The sequence below is a fragment of the Tyto alba genome, unplaced genomic scaffold (assembly GCF_018691265.1).
Source record: "Tyto alba isolate M040663 unplaced genomic scaffold, T.alba_DEE_v4.0 Super-Scaffold_46, whole genome shotgun sequence".
NCBI classification, from domain to species: Eukaryota; Metazoa; Chordata; class Aves; order Strigiformes; family Tytonidae; genus Tyto; species Tyto alba.
In genome coordinates this window covers 15,707,607-15,725,771 of record NW_024881322.1, presented here as the reverse complement: position 1 = coordinate 15,725,771, position 18,165 = coordinate 15,707,607, and the positions used below count along the sequence as shown (strand labels likewise).

The window sequence follows — 18,165 nt, the reverse complement described above, 5'->3', positions numbered from 1 at the left end:
TAAGATCAAAAAGAGAAAGAGTCACGTCACTGCAAGTTTTACCTCCACTCTAGCTGAATTTCTAGGACACTTACTTTGGCACACTGATTTCTTATCCCATGTTCCTCTTGCTTAGCAGACACAGTCTTATCTCTGTCTGTGGATGGCTGAAGGAGAGCCTTTACAGGAAAGATTAACTCAGCTATCTTGCCTTTAAACTTCCGATAAAAGCAAACAACCACTTTATGTGACAGTCCACCTTGGATTTCTAATACTCTGGGCAATTTAAAGAGCAGCAGACACCTTCTAGGAGGACATGCCTACGCAGAAGGAATAAGGTATATGGACATGCCAGACCAAGGATGCCTTGGTCTGAGCATGCCACACTAGATGTGTGAATAGACACAGGACTTGGTATTTCTGAGCTGACAAGCCAACCTTTTAATTATAACACAAACTGTCTCTCCAAGAGAGACGGTGACATACTGCCAGCATGGGACTGAAATCACAGGGACATCATTAAAAAGGATTGCACTGCTGGGTTTCGTAAGTCTCCAAAGATAGTCTCAGGACCAAAGGACAGAATACATATGTTAACTGGGTAGAAAAAAACTTCCATCAGAAACCAGTGATAGAAAGGAATGGAATCTATTGCAAACTCATTTGACTAAATATATCTGCCTCTTACAGACTGTTGCTCCAGAAATTGTAAGATAAAAAAAAACTCGTTTCACTACAGCCCAGCCCAGATCTAGATTTGCACAGAGGAGATGCCCTCAGGATAACGCTACATATTATGCCCTTAGATGATTTAACATCTGACCATCTGCTAATTCAGAAGATCCTATTCATGCCTCCTCGCCCACAATATGCAGAATACTCCCTTCCTCCCATTTCACCAGTGTTCGCCAAAAACAGTACCAAGATGATTCAACACTGACTCAGATGTGCTAAAATGAACAACTTTCTGTGGGATTAGCAAATTGAATTAACTCAGTGAAGGGTCAAGCCAGTACCAAAGCAATGGGACTTCACCCTAGATATTGAGATTGGTGTCGTGCCTCTCCTCCACTGTACAGGTGTGAAAAGACAGCGCAGGTAGGAAGCAGAGCAGAACAGAAATTGCAGAAATAACAAAGTAGGAAACCCAAGGCACCACAGCCATCAGTGACCTTTCCATCGTTTTGATCCATGCCCCCTTTAAATCTACTGGGCTCCTATGCACTCAAATACCCTCCCTTCCTTCCCTTCCAAATTTCTTCACTTGTCACATGTTATCTATCCTCTGAGCTTTGCCATTCCCAAGTCCTTATTGTCTTTCCTTAATGTTTCTTCTTTTCCACTTCAACTCATAATTGCAATAACAACAATAGCATTAACGGGACATTCATCACCATCACAACAAACTGAGCACGCACATCCCACCCTTTTCCCTTTCCTTTTTCCATTTACTTACACTATCCAGGAGACTGGCAATCGCAGCAAGTTTATGCAATGACTCAGATTAACAGGGTGCTGCAGTATCTACCACAAACACACACAACTACTACTAGCAGTCTTCTGATTGACCTGACATAGTCAATATACAACAGTTTTCCCTCCACATTAAACTATCTCCCAAACCAAACAACAGCCCACCAACACCATAGCCCCTCCCTCTCACAACCTTCTTCCTTCCAGTGTTCAAAGCTGGATGCAATTCCAGTTAACTTCTTTGACAGACTGGAAAATAAACACACTGCTTTTCTACCAGATATTCCATTTAAGCACACAAAGAAAACAGTAAACTAGTTCCCAGAAGGAAACCAATTAGAAAGCAACCTTGCATGCATCAGAACTACAGCAGACAGAGAGCCTCCCCCCTGGGCCCCTTGCTTTTGCAGGGCTCAGTACGTATTTACCTGCAGCAGGAGTCTGAGCTAGCACCCAACATCCAAGTGGCTACCCCTTTGTATTACCAAGGGAGACAAACATTGGCTGTGAAAGCACGTGGGCAGAAATGTAAGCAGAACAACAAGGTGATGGTGAATAACACATCAAGGTACCGTGGGATTTTCATCATTTCATGACATCCCACCTTCTTTCCCCCATTGCAGCAAAACGAAGTAAAATGTAGGTGGAACCGAAGTCCTGTTGTTATTAGCATGCAATGAAAATTAACTTATTTAAATACATCCATCTGTTCTGGCCAACCACTTATGAGTAATTCTCAACAGTCACCTGAAAAAAAACCCCAGTGAGTTCTAGGCACAACCACCTCCTAAGCAGTTAATATTCAGAATCACAGATGACTAAACCACATGGCATTTCATTCTCTCAATAAGTTTGTTTCTCACCTGGCTTCCTGGCTGCTTTTTGTCCCTAGTATATCTCTCCCATTTCTAGCAGATGACATGGAGGTAGAGAAGAAAAGGGAGGGAAGTTCTTGGATAACATAAGGATTACAGTAATTTCCAGTCCTTCAGAACAGATGACCTAATGCTGCTACCTACTCCTCCACCCCACTTTTTTTTTTTCTTCCTAAACTTATATTTACAGGTGTTGGTAATTATAAAGTTATACAACCCACAGACAAAGTCGAGTACATTTATCTCCTTTCTGTCCCCAAATCCACAGGGAAGACACCTCCCACCCACACATTTCCTCTACCTTTTTGTTGTTGCTGTAGGCATTTTGAAACAGAAAACTGCCATTCAGAGAGATCCTCAATCATGCACCTACAGGCCTTTGACATTTAGTTCACACCCCAGCCTGATGGGAATGTAGATGCTACTCATCAAAAAGGATGGTTATGCCACGGGTAACAAACCATCGCAACACCCTAAATTAAACAACAGTATTAGCACAGGGACAAACTTACTTTCAAAGCTTTCTGGATATTCTGCCTGATTACCTGCCCTTGTTCATAACAAAGGGAAAACTGTCCTCACATGGCTCTACTTATGTTTCCCTTCAGTGTTCTGAAATAAGAGCTGTTTAAGATCTTGTATTTCGTTTTTACTTTGAAAGGTCGCCTGGATTGGGTGACAAAACGAGACTGTACACTTTTCTTAATAAGGAAAAAGGGTAAGAGATGGGATATGAGGAAGGAGGGAAAGGAAAATTTATTGCATCTTCATTTTTAAAATAAAAATGTCTCAGAGAAGTTATGGAAAAAGGATAATTAGTGAAACAACAACACTAAGAGCTTAAAGAATCTAATTCTCTTGAGCTCTAGAAAATGCAAAAAGGAAAGTGATGTCTACTTACATATAATATGTAGGATATAATCCTTCAAAGTACCAGCAATGCTTTTTGGCCTCTGTACACTATAAAGAAAGAAAAATATGGCATTAAAATTTACATAGGACAATATACAATTATGAACACAAGCACAGAATATTCATAAATACTGTGACTTTGAGCAACTAGGAAAGGTTTGTGTTCCCAAAGATCTCCCAATCCCGACACACAGAGTGACAGGGAAGTCAGTTCATGTGAACGCCAGTGTGTCCTGCCAGGGCTCAGACCCCTCACGCAGCGCTTCGAGAGGCGCCGCAGCTTTCCACAACTCGCGAGCAAAGTCAGCACATCAGGTGCAGACACAGGATCCAGCCACACGTGTTCCCCGGCAGAACTGCTGTCTCAAAAGGCCACAGAGAACTTAAGCGACTGTAACCACGAGCGGGCTCTTAAGAGGCCTCCAAAGCACCACCAGTTTGATGACACTATGTATGTGACTACACAGTAAATTCAATAACTGCAGGGAATTATTCATCTTTCGGGAAGCCTTTGGCATGTGGAGCCAGGCTTGGAAAGGAGCAGGACAGAGAACCCATCCGTCTCGTCTCCTCCTCCTCCAGCTTGGAAATATCTCAAGCGTTCATTAAAGCACCGGGGAAAGGAAACTGCTTTCTGCAGCCCAGGGGTATTGTTCTCTTTTGCAGATTGCCAGCGCGTCCTTGTTAAAGGATGGCGACAGGCTTTTTCTCAGCATGTGTGTGCAAGCGATGTGGGAAGCGCACATCGTTACGGGAACTGCCAGAGTACAGACGGCAGCTCCGAACAATAGCGGCGCTTAGAAAGAAAACCAGACGTCAAGCCCAAACTCTATATGCAATGCACAAATATTTCTGCGCGTCCTGCTGACACCGCTAGGAAGAAATGCCGTCCTCCTTGCAGACACAGCTCCAGGAGCTCGACCACAAGCTGCATCACCCGATCACACACAGGCAGGGTGCTGTGGGGCACCCTCTGCAGAGCCACGGGGGAATATCTCGCCGGGGTTGAGCCACAGGGAGTATCTTGGTGGGGTTTTAGCAACAATCCGCTCTGCTGCTCACGCCTGACCCCCGATGTCGGAGAGCACCCGGCGCACCGGGGGTGCTTGGATCATCCTTCATGTTCACTTGGCAGCTCACCTTTAAATAATAGCTCATATAAGTTTATTAGCCTCCCTGAATCCCAGAATATTAAATGAATCCAGTTAAGACAAAGACAAAGTGTTTTCAGATCCCTGACTCGCACTCCTCATGAATAAGAAAGGCTGCAAGCTCTTTAACGAGCATCTGATGAGCTAAATCACAGACAGATCAATTACAGCCCATGAAGACAAACTGCTAGGGATTAAATTGTTAAGAGCCAAAGAGAAAATGGGAGGAGGAGGAGAAGGCACTTTTGATACTTCCTATCAGGCCTTTCCACTAACCCAACAGGCTCACACCAGTCTTCCAGATGCACAAGTTTTAGCTTCTCTTGAAAGGACTGGAGGTTTTTCTTCAGGATAAACACAGTGGAAGCCTCATTTCCCTCTCCAACCGACACTGCGGTCGGGGACAGTGTTATGCAGGAAGGCTCCCTAGCTGCTGCTGGAGCAAGTGGTGTTCAAAGGTCCATCTCCACATTTGCCCTCTATCCCCCTTTCCCCCCCGCCCCTTCAAAGCATCCAACTTCTTTCTTTCCAAATATTTTCACCAGCGAGCTGTTTCTTCTTACTCTAAAATTAAGAACATGACAAGTTTCTCCCTGTAACACCCTGCAAACATATGCGCATTGTAAACCCAGCAGGTCTGCTGTCCAGTTAGTGAAAAGTACTTTGGCTCTTCACCTTTGAAGGCTGCAGATCACCAGGCCCTGGCTAAAATCCCAGTGCCTGAAGGTCAACCTCTTGGGAAGCCTTATTTCAGAGTCTAGTTTAGAGTATGTGCCATTAAATATTTTTCCTTCCTGCTTCTCAACCAATATGAGTCACTGTTTACCTCAACAGCCTTCAAGCCTTTGTCAGTCTCAAGCATTTTAATTGATGTTTTCCCAGCAACGTTTCTGAGCACGTGGAGCCTGACATATCCTTTAGAAATGTAAAGGAGACATTTATATTCAGCACTCATTCTGCTTGCCCTCCTCCCCGCATTTTAATCCATTTTACCAGTTCTCAAATGAGTTGGGAAGATTCCTGCTTCCCACATCTCCCAAGTTGGAAGATTTCTGTTTCGGCTTCTTAACAGTTCTCTTTTCAGACAGACAACATCCTTACTGCTGTCACAAGAAAGGCTCCAGCCGGGGAAAGTTTTGCAAGTAACAGTTCCTTCTAGCTTACAGGGCTTAGATACCTGCACTAAAAATCCTTCAGTGCCCAGACTTTGCTTTTATATGGGCCCTGCAACAGCAGGTATCAATCCCAATTCTGCCTTTTTTTTTAATATCACACTTCCATGGCAGCTCTCCTACACAAGAATCGGGCAAACAAGCAAGCTGGACCTCAAATGTGAGCAGCACAGCCAAATGTGATCCACACAACATGTCAAAGAGACTTACACACAGAGGGTGAACCACTGCGGTCCCTGCTCGACTAAAACTCCTGCCCATCTCCATGGCAACTTTACGCCAGTGAGCCCCGACATAAAGCAGGCGGCTACTGCCCACCGTCTCTACTGCTGGTTCACAGACCTCGCAGGAATTCACTGCTAAGAATAAGATGACAATGTCATTGCCTCGAAAGATTTGAGCCTCTTTAGCACTCAGTTACTGGAGAACAGGGCTGTCGGGGCACAGATTAGTGTTGCCCTTCCCATACGCATCCTCTGAAGAGGGCTACGATCATCCGTCTCTTGCCAAGATCCAAATTATTCTTCTGAGTTGTACTGGCCTCTTAGTTAAGCTGGTGGAGAGTCATACAAGCACGAGGGGGGACGTACACCAGCAGCAGCAGGCTCTCATCCTCACAGAGCCTTTGGAGGATGATGTCCTTGTAATAGTTTGAGACTATTAAACCCTCAAGCTGGCAGCAACCCACTGCAGCCCGCAAAACAGACACAAAGGGAAGATTACTCACATTGCTGCAACACAAAAGGAGCTCAGACACAAGGGTTGGTGCCCACTCCGCTAGCTACTATATGAAGACAGGCTGTAGCAGAGTTTCTAACAAGCATTCATTTGGGTCTTTAAAAAGCCATTTACACTTACAGCAAAAAAGCATGTTTATGATTTTTAAACTAAGCTTAGGTATGGCCATTCTGATGCTTTCAACTTTTCTAGGAGAAGGACTCTTCACATTTCGCTTATAAAATTCCTCCTTCTATGTTCTTTGACAATTTGGCGCAGCTATAAAATATAAATACAAGAATACATTCATTTTTTAAATAAATGATGCAGGCCTAATTGGGTGTGCATATGCAATCTTTAGAGAATTAATGGTACAGGAGCTAGCTAGATGCTTGAATACATTACGTATTTGAAAAGAGAAAAAACACAGGACTTGTTCTTTTATTTGGTTGTTTTTAAATAAATCAGCATCTGTCTTGTAGCCTCGTTTCTTTGAGAGACTGCAGCAATGCGAACTGCAAGCCATCCTTTTCTGTGGCCTCTAAATTCATTCAAATTTCCTTTAAGAAAGGAAACGTGCTTCCTGCCACAGATTGAAATGGCAAATGTTACTGCTGCTAGTAAGAACAATGAAAAAAAGAAGTTACTAAAACATTAACCAAAGACTGGTTTTGATCATGCCATAAAATACAGAGCGCGAGTACATGTGTGCACGTGGTGTGGGGAAAGACAGAGCAGGCAGCCTGCTCACTGAATGTCGGGTGGTACTCTACAGATCATCAGTTATTCTTTGCAGGATTTGCAGAAATACTACCTCTAGCAGGAATACCCTCCACATTGCATATCATTAGCTTTCAGTCCACAGGACACTAAAAAAAAAAAAAGAAAAAAAAAACACAGATCTGATCAATTAATTACTCTTTGCAATCGAGGGAGCAGTGGTTTCACACCCAGTGCTTTTACAGGAGGTTTAGAAATTAATAATAAAAAAAGTAAAAACAATTATAGCCCCAGCTGCGGATAATAAATACTCTCTAGTACGAGTACAATCTGGTTTTGTTATGGGTACCAATGAAAAAAGCAGCCTGCTGTGGAGGAACGTGTTTGTGTAGGGCAGGGGGAGGCTGACTGCCATCTGCGTGCTGAAGGGACAGTCAGAGCGAGTTTGTGACATCTGCTCAAAGCCAGATTCTATAGGAGGCACAAGTCTGCTATCAGTCACCAAGTTAATGAAACCCTATCAGTTATCAGCAACTGATAACATCACAATGTTTTATGGGACCTGACCTTTAAAATCATATCCGTTTTCAGCATGCTGTCCCTTTCAGTGCCCAGCCAGGAGCTGAAGGCGTGACGAGACCCAAGCTGCTCATTAGACACAGTGCGCTGAAATCAGGACTTCTGCACGCTGGAAGTTTGAAAGGCTGGATTTGCAGATACAAGAATATGAGCACGCTGCTCTGCCACAGCCAAGAAAAGGGCAAAATAACATCCATTAGAGTAAGAGACAACACATACTGAAACTGAAAAGTGCAGCCTAAGGGTGAAAACAATTTACTAGAGAAAATACATTTTATTTTAGCCTTGCCTGAATCCATCAAAATTCATTCCTACTCCTTCCCTGGGGATGCTAACAGCTGAGGGTGAAAGCAGCCCATCTCCAAACAATTCTTATAAACTCAGCTCGCAAGCCAAGTTTCCAGTAATTTCAACAAATACTCCTGTTACAACCACCAAAGGCAACTCTTACTAAATACCAGGATTATGTTAAGGTATTTTTGTTTACTAAGGTAATAAGGAAACAGCAGGAAACTCTTGTTTAGAAGGACACCAACCCTTTACCAAGCTTTCCCTCAGTAAACTGAACAAACACCAGCCATAGAGCTGTTTCATCAAGACCAAAATTACAAAGTCGTACAGTATAAAGAATGCTTTTCATACATTTCAGGGAGAGTTGTCTCTGGCCAGTCTTTCTGGCTGTTCTCTAAGAAAGAAGTGAATATTTCCCATACAGGATTTTAAAAGAAGCAACTCATCCACCTTGCATTAATCAGTCTCTGTTTAGCAACAGTAAAAAATTCCAGCACAAGCAGCTAATTCTTATTAGTTCTTCTGCTGCTCAGAGCACGTGCATTAATCATCATATTTTTATTTAGAATTAATGTGTGTTTAGCATTAGATGGCCTCCCAACACAAAGCATTACTTTACATTTAGATCTATGAACCTTTCCCATAAAAGAAACACAAATATCCTTTGCATGTAATTTTATTATAGGAGCCCAACTCTTTTTTTTTTTTTTTTTTTTTTGGCACTATGCAGCAAATTGCAAATGCACTTCAGCCCTAGAGTGATTCTATTTAAACTGAACATAGTCCTTTCATCAGTTTTACCCCTTCCGGGAGTAAAAGAAAAAAATAAGTTAAAATTTTTTAAATTAATTAAAAAGTAAAATTAAAAAATAAATTTAAAATAAATTTTAAAGTAAATTTAAAACTAAAAATAAATTTAAAATAAAATTAAAAAAAAATAAAGCTAAAAAATAAATTTGAAATAAAAGAAAATAAATTAAAAATAAAAATAAGAAAAAAATTTAAAATAAAACTAAAAAATAAATTTTAAACTAAAAAGAAGAATTAAAATAAAACTAAAAAATAAATTTAAAATAAGAGAAAAAGAAAAAATAAAAAGAAAAAATAAATTTAAAAATATAAATAAATTAAAAAATACCAATTAAAAAAAGGCGGGGGTGAAGAAAAAGCAAGAGACCCCCCCCGATTTTCCGGAGTCCGCCACAAGCAGGATGGGGGGCTCGTGTACCACCCCAGCACCGCGGACAGCGCCCGCCCCCACCCCGCCAGCACCGCGGACAGCGCCGCCCGGCCCCGCCCCTCCCGGCCCCGCCCCGCCCGGCCCCGCCCGGCCCCGCCCCGCGGTGAGGCGGGTGGGGAGCTGCCCAGGTAGAACACACCACCCGCACCCAGCCCCCCCCCAGCCCGCGTGTGCCTGCAGCAGGAGCGCCTGCTAACTAGCTGGCGGCGTACGCAAGCACCGGTGCGAGACATCAAGCACAGTTGTAAGAGAACGGCCCGAGTCGGGAGGGACGCGGAAGCGTCCTCGAGTCCAACTCCCTGCTCCTCACACGACCACCTGACACCAAACTGAGAGCGTCGTACAGATGCTCCGTGAACTCTGACAGGCTTGGTGACCACTCCCCCGGGGAGCCTGTTCCAGGGACCAGCCACCCCCTCAGTAAAGAACCTTTTCCTGATGTCCAACCTGAACTTCCCCTGACACAGCTTCATTCCATTCCCCCATGTCCTATCGCTGGTGTGCTGGGCTTGAGTTAGCGGGGGGGTTTTTGGTAGCAGGGGAGGGGGCTACAGCGGTGGCCCCTGTGAGAAGCTTCTCAAAGCTCCCCCGGCTCCAAGTCAGACCTCTGGCCAGGGCCAAGACAATTAGCAACGGCGGCTGCACCTCTGTGATAATGCATTTTAAGGGGAACATGAGAGGAAGAGTTGTGAGGGCAAGTTGAAAAAGTCAGCTGAGGTCAGTTGAAGAAAAGAGCCAAGGGGGAGGTGCACCAGAGCACCCTGCAGCCCGTGGGGAGAGGGCAGGCTGTGCCCTGCAGCCCACAGAGGTCACCAGTGGAGCAGATGCCACCTGCAGCCTGTGGAGGAGCCCAAGCTGGAGCAAGTGACTGAACCCAAAGGTCGGGACTCTGAGAGAGGCCGGTGCTGGAGGAGTCTGCTGCTGGGAAGAGCTGAAGCCTGTGGGAAGGGCTCACTTTTGATCAAGTTGGTGGAGAACTGTCTCCCATGAGAGGGACACCATGCTGGAGCGGGGGAAGAATGTGAGGAGTCTTCCCCTGAGAAGGAAGGAGCAGCAGAAACTGTGGGTGATGAACTGACTGCACCCCCCTTTCCCTGCCCCCCCCCGGAGCTGCTGGTGGGGAGGGAGAGAAAGTGGGAGCAAAGCTGAGCTGGAGAAGAAGGGGTGGGGGGAAGATGTGTTGTTTGACTGATAAATTAGTGGCGGTGGTGGTAGTGTTCAAATTAAATTGATGTTTTTTTTCTTCTAACGAGTCTGTCTTTTGCAGGTGACCATAATGGGCGAGTCACCTCTCCCTGTCCTCGTCTCCATCCCCCAGCCTTTTGTTGTATCTTCTCCTCCCCAGCCCTGAGGGGAACGAGTGAGCAAGCGACTGCGTGATGCTCAGTTGCTCTCTGGGCTTAAACCACTACAGCTGGTCACCAGAGAGAAGAGATCAGCACCTCACCCACTGCTGCCCCACTTGAGGAAGTTGTAGAGTGCCATGAGGTCACTCCTCAGCCTTCTCTTCTCTAAGATGAAGCAGCCAAGTGACCTCAGCCACTCCTCATAAGTCTTTCCCTCAGGACCTTTCACCATCTTGGTTGCTCTCCTCTAGCCACACTCTTAATAGTTTGATGTCCTTCTTATACTGAGTCACCCCAAACCACACCCAGTACTCAAGGTGGGACTGCACCAGTGCCCTGTAGAGTGGGACAATCCCCTCGCTCAACTGGCTAGCGATGCTGTGCTTGATGCATCCCAGGGCACGATTGGCCCTTTTGGCTGCCAGGGCACACTGTTGACTCATATCCAACTTGCCATCAACCCAAACCCCCACTGACTGCTTTGGATGGAAAAACTGTACTGAATCTTCTTCAAACTGTTTGGGAAACCGTAGTTACAAAAGTTATCGTAGTTATGTGAAATATCCAGCTTGGATCTACTTCAGAATGTCAAGCCAGATGGTTATGAAAGTGTCAAGAGATCCTCAGTACTAGAGAAGGGTAGGACTTGCTTTACCTTCTTACTTCTACACCCATGAACTCAGTAACACTGGCACAAACATAAAAGCTATGGGGGGGGATTTTACACCTTTCTGGTGGAACTGACCTCACAGTGAAGGTTCTAATGTCAGATCTGCAAGAGAGCATGAGGCATGCCACACATTGAAAGCATTTTCACCCAAGAAAAGCAAAAAAGATTCAACATTCCACTGGAATGTCTGCAGCTTCAAGGGGGTAGCGGCAGCCTTTTTTGTTCCAACTGGAAGGAAACAGATGTAACATTTTCCCAACGCCACTAGAAGCGGTTGATCTATTCCAAATGGTACTGGGCAGGTTCCACAGCTCCAAAATTGAATTTAGCTTCTGCAATTACTCCGTTTCCTTTTATATGTGCATGAGAATAAAAATAAGGTTATTAGTTGCATTCTTTAACTACAGCATAAGTCATAAGTCACCTTATAAAACAACCCATAAAGTAGGGTGTGTGGGGGAAAGGGATCATTTGTCTGGAATTGAAAGGCAGACCATGCCCAGAGAGGATATTCACTATTTCCACCCTTAGTCTCTTTAAAAACAAAATGAAACAAATACTGGTTTTTACAGATAAAAGGATTTTGTGATACAGTGATTTTACTTTTAAGCCTCTAATGAATGCAAGTAACACTTTTGGTGTTACCATCAAGACACAGATAGCAAACTTGCTTTCCTTTGACTAAGAACTGGAAGTTTGGTTCACCTCCAGCCCTAACCCTAGGTAGGCACTTATTCCTCACAGGAACTGATACTTGCTAGACTACTATTACGAGCAAAGACTAGACTAGGGTTCCTCCCATTTTTATCTAAAACCATGCCAGCATTCATTCCCTTCAGTTCATGCAGAACTGGCAAATTTGCCCATTTCCTATGTGCACTTCTGCTTTACCATCCCAAGAATAGAAACAGCCTTTAAATTACCTAGTACTTAAATCCTCAGGGGCTGCCTTTCATCTCCCATAATAATAAAACCAAAGCAAAGAAAGACTGAGCAAAGAAAGATGGATTCAGAACTCAATTTTCTCCATCATTTGCAGCACAGACAAGATCAAGACAGTAACAGCATTGTGCTACCGATGCCAGTTAGTTAAGCTATGACAGCCCATCAAAGGCTGCAGGAAAATAGATTTCTTTGATGGTCACCAGGACTCAGGGCAGTTGCTCTGGGAGTTCCCAGGCTTTGTTCTGTTGATGTTATGCATCCCCCCGTGCGCTCATTTGTTCTGCAGAGAGCGACTGTGAGCTGACAGAACAGTGCAACTGCATAAGCAGAGCAACTCTTGCTCCACTTCCCGCTACCCTTATTTTTCATTCTTGACATTTAATCCAGTGATGCACACCTTCCTCAGATACTTCGTATGAGGAGTCATTGGAAAACAATTTTTTGTTCAACTACAACTTTTCCCTTTTCAGTTTTCTGAGATATTTATTCCAAAACTGCAAACACTGGATTGAAATCCTTTGTGCTTTCAAGTCCTGAAAACATGTGTAACACTGAAGATGGTGACTCTTCAGTCTCAAGAAACAAGATGCAGAGTCCATGACCAGTCGCACACCCAGTGCAGGGAACAAAAGGAATCGATAATAATGAAATTCCATCTAAGTGCTGTTCTCCTGGAAAGTATGCAAGGCCAAAGCAAGTTCTCACCTTCAAAAGCTTATTCTAGAAAGCCATCATGTTTAGTGTTAGGTTGTTGTTAGGAGCATCTGTTCATTTTAAATCGGATTACACACATCATGTGTGTATTAAATAAGTGAGCATCTGTATAGAGTGGAGATTAAAGAGGTTACCTTGGAAACACTCTGATATTTGAAAACCAGTTTCAAAAAAAAAAAAAAAACACCAAAAAAAGCAAAAAAATCAAAATGGCAAGTCAGAATCCAGGTACTTCTCTGCACAGAAGCATTTACAACACAAAGCTGGGGGAAGCTTTGCTCTTGGTCAGCTCACACCTGCTTAACCGTGAATTGTCAGACGCTTACCTATAGACAGGTCCTTTAACAGCCATCATTACTGTGTCCTTCACATCCTCACAAGGCATCTCAATCTCTCAAAGAAAGAGCACAGGTTCAGTCTGGTTTAATGACCAAACTTGGACTGGAGAAACAGTTCTAAAGGAAACTTTACTTCATTTGGTCCAGCTACATTAGACTAACTACCTTGAAGTAAATGCTGAAACTCAAATAGTCATACATCAAAGGTGAACGTGGTCTGGTCCGCAACACTGGCTCACTGGACAGGGCTGTGTTACAGTGAATATCAGAACGCTGAAATACTATAATCTCCATGTTGCAGTCCAGAAAACCATTTGCTTTGGGACTCAGTTCATGGAAGACTGGGAGGAGTATATGGGTTTGGGTTCATCCAGGCGAATAATCGGGTTTTTCTGTTCTTGCATGCAGTCTATTACAGTTCCTACTGATTGGCAGCAAATACACATCTTTCTCAGGCCAAAACTCTCCTCAAAGAAAGAAACAGCAGAAGAGCTCAACCAAGTATAACTTGTATTTGTTCAACAATTCCAGCTTTCTGGGAGATGCTCTATTGTGGCTTTTGGGCAGAGACTCACCAGGTAGGCTGAAACATCAATACTGTTTAAATAAAACTAAGAACCTAAACTGACACCTACTCAGACAGTCCAATACACTGCCATAGTGACAGCATATGATTATTAAATTAAAGTGAGACAAATCCAACAGTTCTACCTCACAACTACTTATTTGAGCAGGAAGAAATATCAAGCATTTGTCCTCAGAGTATCTCCCATGAAAGGACTAGAACATCAAATAGTCGACTCTCTGGCAAGTAACTATGCCTACTAATGGCAAAGCAGTTTTCCAAAAGAAGTAACTTCCTACATAAGACTACATTTGCTTTTCTTCTGTTAGGAGTCTGAATGCACCTAAACTATAACGTCCAATGTCCCAGTTTGTAAAATTTCAACATAATCCACTAAGAGTGTTGACAAATCTCTTCATTTAAATCAAAAGCATACCAGCATTTGGCATTCTTCTAAAAGGATAATTTCTTTGGTTTGAGTGATCACCTAAGTTTTTCCACATTCATAACAGCTTCCTGGAAGGAGGTGGGAGGAGAAAGACAAAACGATCTACCACAAGTTTCAAAGATGACTGTCTAGATAGGATACTGGATACACATAACCAGACAAATTCAACTAATCTCCTGGTATGGGAGCTCATACTGCTTTTCACCCCTCGAACCACCCACTTCACAACTCGATGAAGGACATGCTGGATGTGGGTTGCTTTTTACATGCCTCCTCTTTTAATCAGTGCACGTGCTCCTTGCTCAAATATCTGTCCATATATGTGGATTTTCTTGGGACCCCATCAAGCTTTCAGCTTCCTCTAATAACAGTTACAATGCAAATTTCCTAGTTATCACTGTTGGACCTCTAGTTACCACTCTTGTGGTCTGTAGTTCATCTGATATTGCCTTCTTTATTCCTGCTTGCAGATGATAGATCATATTCGCATGTGTGGAAGTTACTTGAAAAGACACAAAAAAAAGTCAGGATGCTGCAATGAGCTCTGCTCTTCCCTTTGACACAGACTACACAGACATCAGAAATCTCTTTACTAAGGTTATTTCCTCACAAAGAATATCTGAGGTTACCTCAGGGACATCCTGCAACTGAGAACTGCAAGAGTGAGATGAGGTATAAATGAAACATTCCCTCTCCATTTACTAGTGGTCTACACTCCAAAAAAACTCAAGATCCCTGCCTGGAGGTATTGCTATGGATAGATAATAGTATGAGATATGGCCATAAATGTTTAATTTATAAACCTAGCAGCTAGAAAATTATTCAACTAGACTGAAAGTGCTGAGGATTTTAATAGTGCCTGCCCACATTAACAGATGGAAATAGCACCAATAGCTCAGAAACAAGCACAGACACACTCGCATATTTGGTCAGCGTTGACAACATTGCGTAAATCGAGCTTTCAGAGAAAATTCAGTCACCGTGCAAGCAGTGGGCAACTCCAGAGGTATCAAGGGCATTGCTCCTGCTTCCACAGGGCGCAGCTTGGCTTGCTGCCCCTCTTCACAGGCCTGCCAGCTGCTCTTCCAAGCACTACAGAGGGGAAACAGCACCACAGAATGAAGGCACTAAAGCAGCATCATGTTTCCTACATTTTTCCAGAGCAATTCTGTGCAGGCAAAGGACCCTCTAGACTGCAACCACCAACATAAAGTCATGGATTGGAGAAAGAAATGGAATAGGAGCAGCAGGGCAGAGTAGCTAGCAAGAAAATAACACATCCACAGCAACCGACAAAATGAGTAGAATAAAATCTGGAGACAAATCTTCTTTCACCAGGGTGCACACCAGCTGGAGTTAGGAGGTAAGAAGTTAAGAGCCAAAGGAGAATCATGCAGACTCATCTCCTGTGACCCCACAGCTATAGTTTTTAGGCTGTGGATTATCCAGAAGGACATCTGACCTCACTGAGGTCACCTCCCCCCTCCCTTCTGCTCCTCGGAAACAAAACCATCAGGCAGCAGAAGGGGCTAACTGGAATAAAGAGCCCTGACTGTGAGCCACAGTCACAGCTTCTTCCCAGCACTTTTCACAACAGGCTTCAAGACGTCAGAAACCAACAGGGTGGCAGACAAAGAAATCACAGAAGTAGACTCTGAAATGACAGACCACCATATAGGAATGACAGCATTTTGCAAAGGGACATCTTCCCTGGCTCTGCCATTTTGATACTGCAGACTGATGCCTGGTGCACCTCTCCTCCATGCAAGGCAGCAGTTGCCAGTTTCCACCTACAACTGAGTTTCAAACCAGGAGCCCTTTCTGACACAGAAGCATGATGCCATAAATTAGCCACAGCTCCTCATGCCAGCCCAGGGCAGAAATCTTGTTATCTTCCCACAGTGCAAGGGGAAAAAAAAAAAAAAAAAAAAAAAAAAAAGAAAACACTTTGTTTTGTTGTGTGCTTAACCTCTCATTTGGGAAAGGAAAGCCTGGCACCTCAGCATCGAGAGGTTGCTTGCCTTGGCTCACTTTTGCCATGACATTGTTCTTTTTCAATGGAATGATAAAAACTTCCAATAGTTTAAATGAGGTGGTGCCAGCTCATGTCAATAAAGTTGTTTCACTAAGGGAGCAGCAGAAATCTTTACCCCTGGTTTACAGACTCCCAAATCAGACATCAGATACCAAATAATGTCTCAGTCCTTCAAATATGTCAGTAGGACTCCATATACTAAGAGGACCCTGTGTTAGTATTCACCGTAGTGAAGCTGAGCATGTGCACAGTGTTAGGGGGAAGGGGTTTGGCTTTACCCTTAAAAAGTTTCAGGTTACTGAGTAAGAAAAGCAAACCACCTCCCTCATTTGGTTCCACTCAAATCTAGAAATATTCCAACATAATTTCAACATTTTTAAAGGAATGGCTATGAATTCCCACAGTGGAATGCATTTTTTTAAAACTATGTCCAGCCTAAGGAATGGATGTCTTGCCCTGAGTTGGGTCACATAAAAAGCCAAAAGAATTGGACCACCTCTCTGCAGTTAAAGGGAAAAAAAAAAAAAAAAAACAAAAACAAACCAAAACAAAAAACATTCTTGCTAAATTGCTTTTCAAATAAACAAACAATGCACTTATGTCTGGTTTGTGCTCAGTGGCAAGGCTTCTAAGGAGCATCTTCTTGTACTTTCAGAAAGGGTAATGCTTCAGGATGGGCTTCCTCTCACTCACTCAGTCATTCACCAAATGCTTAGTTAGAATATTAAAGTGGCCACAGATTAAGCAAAACCATAATTCTTCCTCCTCAGCGACCCTTCCAGCTGCTGTTTCTTGGTAAATTTCAAACTTCAAGAGGACATCCTAACTCCTTGGGAGGTATATTCATGCCAGGTGCTCAAAAAGCACCACCCCCAAAGGCTGTGCTACCTCCCCATCATGACCCCAGAGCTGCCAGGCGCGGCAGGGGCCTGAGAAGAGCAGGAGCCTGAACCCTCTGGCACCAGGGCAAGGTGCCAATTCATGGATCCACACTGACCTTTCGTTTTAAAACGTGGGCTCTGCCCTGTCATTCCTGACTCATGGTCATATGACTTCTGGGAAGAAATCCGAGTCACTGGACTGTTAAAGGCTACTTAAGAAATCCTGGTTTACAATCATCCTCTTTAGCTTTCTTAGCTTGATTTTAGGGCCTCATCCAAAGACTGCTGAACGGAGTGGCTGCTGTGAATTTAGGCGTATGTTTCTGGCTAGGAGCATAAAACAGAAAACTGCTTTGCTGCCACCAATCTCTACAAAAAGTTAAGACAAATGCTATTAGCAGTAGGACATTTCAAGTAGAGCACTGACCATGGAAGGTGCCGCTTACACCTCACCACGTGCCGAGGTGCTACTAAAAACCCCAGAAAGTCATACCAGCAACCAGACTGAGGGGCCCACATAACACTGAATAAACTGCTAGGCTGCCCTTGGTACTGTTTGTTTGGCAGGGCCTTTTTTTTAATTAAAAACAAAAAGTCAGCCTCTTGGGGGATCTATTTTCCTTTCCTCTTCTGACTTCAGCACAAACACAGTAGAAAAATTATAGCCACAGTACAAATAAAAATAGCTGAAGAACTTGCAGCTGTTGTTAATTTTCCAAGTACTCAACATTGCCCATTTAATGATGGAACAATATGCTCCAGTTTCAGTCCTGGCACAAGGCAATCTGAGCGGGAGGCAGATATTTCAGCTCATACAAATGCCAAAGGCAAGTCAACGACTACAGCGAGCAGAGAAAGGGCAGGAGGACAATAGGATGTAGACCACTGGATGTCCACACCAAGCATTTTCTCCTGTTTTCTCTTTCTCATTTGAAATTATTAGTCGACTCACCAGATGACTAGATCAGGCTCACAGACTTGCTAACATGTATAGCAGGAAAAAAGCGTGTTTAATAAAAATTCATGAAGTAGAAAACATTTTTACAGCTGAAGAGCTGATTTTCCTTTCTATTTTAAGTATTGAGTGTTTCTGGTGTGAAATGCATTACACAGG

At 43.6% G+C, this 18,165-nt stretch overlaps 1 protein-coding gene across 1 annotated transcript in view; it reads right to left on the bottom strand.

Annotated features, from left to right (window-relative positions):
- Positions 1 to 18,165, bottom strand: part of VOPP1 (VOPP1 WW domain binding protein) — a 68,282-nt gene that overhangs the window by 19,267 nt on the left and 30,850 nt on the right. Inside the window, exon 2 of the mRNA XM_042806351.1 lies at positions 3,229 to 3,287. Coding sequence (XP_042662285.1) covers positions 3,229 to 3,287 — 59 coding nt within the window. The remainder of the gene's footprint in view (positions 1 to 3,228; positions 3,288 to 18,165) is intronic.